The sequence below is a fragment of the Talpa occidentalis genome, unplaced genomic scaffold, assembly GCF_014898055.3.
Source record: "Talpa occidentalis isolate TD23 unplaced genomic scaffold, MPIMG_talOcc4v2.1 talOcc4.2, whole genome shotgun sequence".
Classification (NCBI taxonomy): Eukaryota; Metazoa; Chordata; class Mammalia; order Eulipotyphla; family Talpidae; genus Talpa; species Talpa occidentalis.
Window position 1 is genome coordinate 146,181,589 of NW_023602073.1, and position 8,878 is coordinate 146,190,466.

Below are 8,878 nucleotides of genomic sequence, written 5' to 3' on the forward strand. Positions count from 1 at the left end.
GAAAATAAGTCTGATATCTGTAATTATGCCTATGTTGCATTATTACAAAGGCTGCTATTAAAAACATGGCCAAGGGCCTTCCCTGGTGGTGCAGCGGTTGAGCGCTGGACTGTGAAGCTGCCCACAGCCTCTGCAGCACCAGTTCGATCCCCGGTATCCGCGAGGGTCCCACATGGCGCGCAGACCTCTCCTGCCGCCCGCTGCTCCCCTCAGCAGTGTATTTCGTCAACCTGCCTGTTCTGCTCCCCACTCTGGCTCTGGTGGATCCTCTCACCCTCCCGTGCTTCTGACTGTACCCAGTGCTTGTATAAATAAATAAATAAATCTTTAAAAAAAAAAAAAAACAAACATGGCCAAGACAATATTATGGCTTACAATTTAAGAAGAGAACATTCATTTGCATACTCACAACTCCATGATTCACATTCAATCTATTTGTCCTCTTTCAACTTAGGAAAATTTTGTGACTTGTTGCATAAAAAATGAAATTATGTTTTTATATTACGTGCTTTCTGCATTTCCTTCTTTGCCATTTCATATTTCACCCCTCAGTGATTCTTAATATGAATGTATATTAGAATTTACAGTAGGTGTTTGAAGGTGATACAAGGTCTCTGCTCCTCGGGTGTCTGAATTAACTGGCATTTGGGGACATAGAATTGTTTTCCAAAAGTTATCCTGGAATATCCTACTGTGTAAGAGTTTCCTTAGATATAGAAAGAAGCAGCTATCAGTGTCCATGAAAGTATCTTACCCTCGATTATAACTTCTAGGATACAAAAGAGATCAATATCCCAGATGAATCACTGCTACGTGTTAAAACAGGATGTCATAGCGTCAGACTTGAGCTTATGGTGACAGGTAGAGAGGAGAGGAGAGGCTGCCCTCCCTTCACCGACAAATGTTCAGGGGATAAATATAAAATCATTGGAGTTTACTTAACATCTTGAATGAACGTCTCATCTTTCCACAGCGCTTTCACATTCATAGTCCTCATCTTCATTAGAAATTTGACTTACTTGAGAGAAAATGTTATCTATTATTCCAGAAGTTGCCCCAAGCTAGCGTTCAGCTTAGTGTGGTCTTTGTGACCTTCCACCATGGCGTACCGCAGCCAGGGTCAGAAAGTGCAGAAGGTGATGGTGCAGCCCATCAACCTCATCTTCAGATACTTGCAAAATGGATCTCAGATTCAGGTGTGGCTTTATGAGCAAGTGAATATGCGGATAGAGGGCTGCATCATTGGTTTTGATGAGTATATGAACCTCGTATTAGATGACGCAGAAGAGAGTCATTCTAAAACGAAGTCAAGAAAACAACTGGGTCGGATCATGCTGAAAGGCGATAACATTACTCTGCTCCAAAGTGTCTCCAACTAGAAAAGATCAATCAAGTGAGGCATGGTTGAGATGATAATTCAGTTAGCTTTTTTTACCTGTTGTTTGTTGGGACGATAGTTCTGAAACATTTGTTCCTATTATTTGGATTACCCTCATGTTATTACCAGATGGCAATAAATTCTGTGGAATTGTTTTTATTTTTTTTAAAAAAAAGAAAATGTTATCATTGTTTTACCTTATTTTAAAATTCTATTAGTTTTTATGGAGGTAACAGATTACATCTCTATATAGGATTTAAGGGTACAGGTTAACACCTCTTCAGATGTATTTTACCACACTATGCCCCCCACCAAAACAGCTTCTACCTTATCCACTTTAGACCATCGGGCTCCCTCCCCCCTATAAGTTCCACCCCACCCTCCCCTTTTATCTCTTTATTATTATTATTATTACTTTATTATTTTATCTCTTTTATTTAGAACTGCAGTTACCTTGTCTCATGACGATGGATGAGACAGAAGGCAACCTGAAAGCTGTTTTAAAAGTTAAAAAATAAGCTTATCTTGAAATATAAGTTCACTGAAGAACAGATTCATATATTTCCTGAGATGCACTCACATTGTCCCTGTAAAAACAAATATTGCGTGTTCCAGCACAAGTCATAAGTTGATACTGCACATATCCTTAACAAAATTTTAGTAATGGTGACAGAATGACATTAATGGCACATAAATATCTTTCACGATTGATATTGTTAACACTGACATTTTTGGAATATGGGTTTCCACGTTTAGGGTGAAAGTAAACAAATAAGATGACCCATTTGCCCTCAGAGAAAATCAAACTCAGGACCTCAACTTATGAAACAAAAGGTCATAAATCCTTGAATGTGATGGACATGCATTCATGTAAAAGAAAATTTAATGGGCACCTATTTGGCATCAATAATTTTGCCAGGTGGGAAAGGAATGCAGTGAACAAAGCAGGAGAGTTTGGTTTCCAAAAGGAGGAGAGAGGAGGGCGCTGTAGTGCAGGGAGCTAGAGTGACATCAAGGCCTTGTGTGGGAGAATGTGATGGCCGGTCTCACACTCACAGCGGCCCTACTGGTCATGCCCTTCATACCCCCATCCCACATCACTCTGGGTTTGGTCTGTGTGACCTATAACATATGGGAAAATTGATGGTTTATCACTTCTGAGATCAAGTGGTAAAAAGACTATGGTTTCCATCTTGGGTACTTGTTTTATCTTTCTCTGGGATCATTTGCTCTGGGGAAATTCATGTCCTTTGGGAAGGGCCCATGTAAGGAGTCACGGAAGTCACATCCCAGCAGCCAACTGAGTGAAAGTGGAAGCAGCCTCTTCTATATGTTTTCTTGAGATGACGGCAGCACGGGCAAACTGCTTGCCCTTCAGGAGAGGCCTTGACTGAGTGAGAGTCACCTAGACTGCTCTTTGACTTCTTATCCTCTGAAATTATGTGAAATAATAAATAGTTGCTATTTTAGCTGCTAATTATTAATGGTTTGTTTTACATAGCAGTGGGTCATGACTAAAGAGAATATTCTGAAGAAAAAGGGAGCAACCTCTTAGAGAGCTAGAAGACATTTTGGAGAAGTGATTTGAAATGGATCTTATGAGAGGGGAGGGCATCAGCAGGGAGTAGAGGGAAACAGTGTGCCAAACTGGCTGGATAGTCCCAGTTAGTGCAGAAAAGTTGGAGACAAGAGAGCAGAAGAGTGGAAAGTGGGGTTATCAGTTACTGGAACTTCTCATAAACACATACAGGATAGGAATGGCTTGAAATGGCAAACCTGTGAAGGGTCTTAAATGCTATCCTGGAAAGTTTGCTAGTCTGGTAGAAATCTGTATTTGTAGCAAGCAGTTCTGGCTACTTTTGATAATGAATGAGAAGAAAAGAAACTATCACCAGGCAGACCAGTCAACAGTCTTACAGGGAAATAATGAAGCCTGCAAGAGCTTTGGCTGGGGCACAGAAGGAAGAAAGAGAACTCTTGATAAATGGAGATCAGGTCTAGTTGAAAAGGGTGAGAGCTGGATTGATGCAGGGAGAGAAAGACAAGGAGGAGTAAGAGTGACTCATGTTTTCAGCTTGCGGGTCATGGACGGAGAGCAGTGTCTTTAACAAAGGGAATGCAGGAGAAGGGAAAGATTGGAGAAGTCATGAGAGCTCACTGGGCATAAATAATAAGTCCTAACATTTGTGCAGCTCTTCAGCACTGCAAAGTAACCTGGAGCCATAGTATTATCATCCTCATGCTGATTCTGTAGAGAGAGGGCAAACCTTACCTCTTCATTTGAAAAACAAAAATCAAAAACAAAAACAAAATTAAATGTAATTAATTTGACCAAGGTCATAGAACCAGTGAATAGCAGAACTGGGTCTGGAATTCACGTATTTGGATTAATAGTTCTGTGTTTTTTCCATTGTACTCAACCAGTGATAAAACTGGTAATGTCAGTTTTTAAAGTATCTTGATTTACTCAAAATCTCTTTCAAGTTACACAGCTGTGTGTACCTGGGGAGTGTGGGGTATAGTGAAAAGCCACAAAACTGTCTTATAAATTCCTATACTACTACCAACCCAGAAAACAGTAGTGAACTATCTCAGATTTAACCATTTCAGGAAACTGCCATCAGCCTAACTCCAAGTTAGGCTCTTTCTTTCTGCTCAGCTTCTGGTTGACAGTTTTTGCAGCCCTTGCTCTACAGACCACATTTCTCTTAGGTTTGTTGAAGGATTTCCAGGTCTTTGAAATTATTTACAAAGTAATAAACATGCAAATGAATTATGTGGGTAAATGACTCTCAGTATGTCTTTTGTGTAGAACTTTCATTGAGAAGCTTTAGATAATTTCACTGTTTAAAATCCCTGGGCTAGAAAACCAGTCCAGATTTTACATATATTATAAATCAACAGTAAATATTACAGCTGCTTTAAAAATTCTTTAGATTGCAATGCAAACTTGGGAACATTTTGTATGTATTTTGAGTCAGATAAATGGACAAAGATAAGAAAAGAGGACTCTGAATCTCATGTCCTTTCCTGGTGTTTAGGAAACAGCAATTCTGGGGACAGCATCTTGATTCATCTTCTCTATTTTCAATTTGAGATAGTTCTTAACATTAAAGTCACATTTTGAACAGACTGTAGAAACATCCTCCTTTATCTTTAATTATAATGGATCTAAATGTCTACAGTGTGTTCATTTTCCTCCAGACACTTGATGGATCTTGGTCAGGTCAGGCACTTTCCACAGGAGAATAGATAATGACTCCTCAACAAACCAGCATTGAAACAAATGAGCATAACTTCTTTTCATTACAAATTTTCCTATATTAAGGTGACTTCCATCTGTATATGTCAAAATCAGTGCTTCTTAAAACACAGCAAACTGAAAAATAGTTTTGTTTTAATTAATTAACCCCTTGTCATTACCTCTACTTGACAATTTCCTTTTAGGAAATAAGTTTAAAGAAGAAAGAAAATTTCCATTAAACATTTATTCTAAAAATAAAAATTCTGGGCTCTTCTCAATGAGGAGCTATTTGATGTTCGTTTAAACAAAAAACCCTGCCTTTGAGGTGCTTATATTATAGTGATGGAGATTTTAAAAATAAATAGGTTAAAAAATGTGACAAGTCAGATGATGATGGGAAAAATAGAATATATTACAAAGTATGGGAAGTTGGAGACAATGGAAGGAAGACATTTTGCCATTTTTTGTATAAACATGTATGCCTATCCATATATATATATATGGTTCACATACATGTATATATATATAGGATTCAGCCATATATACAGTTCTAATTTAAATTTTAAATGTCTTATGAGTTTTGTGTATGTTTTAAAATCTTTAAGTTGAGAATGTGTCTTCTATTCACTCACACTTTATTTTATTCTTTTTATCAGCTATCTTTATAAATGCTATACCTAGCAATTATCAAATTTTTGTTTTAAAGTTCTTTTTTTGTTGCTATCTTCAATGACTTTTTGTAATGTGTATCTAGTTTTTATAAACCACAGTAGAAATATATATATATATACACACACATACACACACATATATGTTCAACTTTCTTTACCATATCACTAATTCCAGTGAAGTGGTGAGGCGTTCTGTTTTGTTTACTAGGTTTTTGTTTTGTTTATTAGGATTAATAGTCTAGGAAAGCCAAATTCTGACATAGTCTCAGGATCTCCTACCTATTTTTCTGCTCTGAACTCATGGTCTCTCTCACAACACCTTGTTTTATTTTCCAGGGCATGGAGAAAGAAATGCTATACCAATTCCCTCTAGAGTCTCAGCACAGCTGTTCACCTTGTTTATATCCTGGGACTGTGAGGTGTCACAGCTTTCTCCCTTCAGTGAGGCAAACAGTTTAAGAGGTGAAAGTGGAGGACAAAAAAAGCAATCTTCAGTTCTCTCTTTGCCAGGAAGAATTTCCAAATCATTCTTGATGTAACAAAGGTATCCAGAATTAAGAACACACTTCTCAATTCGTTGACTCTTCGCTGCATGCCTCAGTAATCTCAGCATACTAATATAGCCATCATCAAATTTCATTAGTTATTATATTCCTGCAGCATTGTTTTGCAAATAGATAGTTTTAATGAGCTTAAAAATATCAGTCATTCCATGTTCTTTGTGGGTATTTTGTTCTTTTTCATTTTCTTTTTTCTCCTTTTATACTGAAGTATAATATTTGAAAATTGAAACATATAAACTTATTTAAGTTCAACAAAACCTGAATATATTAAAATATAAATACATTAATGGACATCCTTAGAATTACTTGATATTCAAATTAACAGTCTGAGAATCCAATACAATTGAGTTCAGCCTAATGGTATTCAAATTCAATATAATACTTTCTATCTGATTGAGATTCAAATTAGAGGAGACATAATTCATATCAAAATCAATTAGAAGCTTTGCAGAAACCAGTTCAGTACATGCTGTTCCATCAAAACCAGGCCTGGCTGTCTACCTTGCAGTGCCAAAGAGTAATTTAGAATTACCACAACGGGGGACTTACTATCTACTGTAGAGAGACCTCATCAAAGTCTTAGGAATAGACAGTATATTTAAGTCTCTCAAAACGAATAACTAAGAATTGTCTTTGTATCAGGTTGCAAATCATAAATGCAAAAAGATACCGCAAACCTTTCTGCTTTAAAATGTTAATTATACATGTCTAGTGCTCACAGATCTTTTATTTAATAAGATACTGGGCCTTCCAGTATGATATCAGCTATGTAAAGTTTAATATGTTCTCAATCAAATGAACACTAATAAATGGAAATATCAAAATAAACACAAATCTTGATTGTGTTTTTGAGGTTGTATTGTGATTACAAAAAGAAGCAAGTGTTTCTGTGTTCATCTGTACCTATGTCTGTGGTTGTCCAGGCAATTGAGAGAATGCAAGCTGGAAAGCAAATATCCACCAGAGTAAAAAGAGCTTGGAACCACTTGCCAGATAATCTTCTTTATAAATTTGTAGTTGACACAATGTTTCAGGTACAACATGTATTTTTTATATGTAGAGCTATTACTCAAATAAAATCTCTAGTCTACTAGAATAGCAAAGTTGACCACTACTCTAGATTTTTTTTCATGGAAAGCAAACCACCCCTAAAATGGCTAATTAGCACTAAATGTTATGGACCATCTAGACGGTTCACTTATGCTAAGGCAGGATAGAGGAGAAGAATACCAACAATAAACCAGTAACTTAGTTATTGACTAGGAAAACTAAGTTAAGATTAAGTTCTGGGGGCCTCCCTGGTGGCGCAAGGAGTTAGGTCTCAGCACTATAAAGCTATCAGCAGCCACCACAGCATGAGTTCGATCCCTGGCCAGGGAGCTACCCACATGGCACAGCAGACCTCTCCTGTCTTTCAGCTGCTCCCCTCAGCAGTGTACTTCAATTGCTCTACCTGTTCTGCTCCCCGCTCTCTCTGGTGAATCCTCTTACCCCCTCCCCACACACACCTCTGGTCTATACCCCAATTTGTGTATGCATAAATAAATTTTTTAAAAAGGGAATAAGTAATAAAGGAGGATTAATCTTTATAAACCTGATAGAGATTAATCTTTCTATTAGGGTTTCTAGTGAATGAAAGGCAGTAGAGTTGTCTGCAATGTCAGTTTGCAGAATCTGCAGAGTGCAACTCCTAAAATTTCATCAGGCAGGTACATCCCAAACTGTGCTTTGAGAGCATTGGTGCTGAAGACAGCCTTTGAGAAAGAGGGTGGTTAAGTAAATAAGCTTGTGAATCAAACTTAGAGCCCACTCTCCTTTTCATGTTCTAGGATATTTGTAACTGCAAAGTTAAAGGAGAAAAAAAAACATATTTAACTCTCTCTATTTGAGTTTTAATCAATGTATTTTACCTTTGATTTCTCTCAAGGAAAAGGAGCATAGCTTTTTTTGGAACATTAAATTTTGATGTGGGTTTTTTTAAGATTTTTTAAAAATTTATGTATTCATACAAGAACTGAGGTATAGACCAGAAGTACAGGGAGTAGGGGGCAATGTGAGAGAATTCACCAGAGACAGAGTGGGGATAGATTGACTGAAATACACTGCTGAGGGAAGAAGCGGGTGAGACAGGAGAGGTCTGGGGCACTGTGTGGGTTAGCTGCCTGGCTGGCCATAGAATTCATGCTGATGCTCAAGAACTTATGAGATTTTTCTGAGAATATTGGAAATCTAGGGTATTTGTATTTATCAAAAAATATTAAACATATAAAACATCTGGTTAATATAGTAAAACCTTCCCATGTGGCAGTGGAAGAAAAGGATTCCTGCAAGTATTGTTGAAAAATGAGGAAGGCAGAAGCTCAGGCTGTGATTTCCATGGAAGTCCTGAAATTGAGTTGACTCCATGATACTTGACTGTCACCGAGAGGTTTCCCTCAAACCTGTGACTACTAAATCCTACACCGACATTTCTGCTCTCCCAATTGGAAAGGTCAGCACAGAGATGATTTTTTTTTTTTAAATAAACAAAAAAAAAAAAAAAAAAGAGGAATACCTGACCTTCTCATTTCCAGCTGAACTGAATGTAAGATATTCATCCTTCTGTAGTGGTCGAAGGAATTAGTCTGTCCAGGAAGCAAGGCTGCTGAAATTACAGAGCCTGGGCTGCGTATCTTAAGTTGAGGACACTATTGTCTTTCTTCCTAAGCACTCAGCCAAATTTAGAAGTCAGGGTCTTGACCTAGAATAACCTATGTTATGATATATTTTTTTCTTCTTCCTAAGTGCAATGGAAAATTAACATTCTCATATATGCTTTACACTTTGACACACAATTTATCTCTCCTGGAAAGTCTTTCTTAGGACATTTAATGTATTAACCTACGAACTCCAGCAGCAGCAAGATACAGATTTATATGGGCTTAAATTTTGCTAAAGAAGTTATTTTACAAATGATGTTGGATATCACTGCTTCCTTTAAAGGAAAAAGAATCTGTTTTTTCTCTACAAGGGATATCCTCTT

The 8,878-nt window shown here is 37.3% G+C and overlaps 1 protein-coding gene across 1 annotated transcript; it reads left to right on the plus strand.

Moving 5' to 3' along the window:
• Positions 1-1,100: 1,100 nt before the first annotated feature.
• Positions 1,101-1,379, plus strand: LOC119253484 (small nuclear ribonucleoprotein E-like). The gene has a single exon (XM_037521011.2). It carries the CDS (start codon positions 1,101-1,103, stop codon positions 1,377-1,379), a length of 279 nt encoding a protein of 92 aa, XP_037376908.1.
• The last annotated feature ends 7,499 nt before the right edge of the window (positions 1,380-8,878 follow it).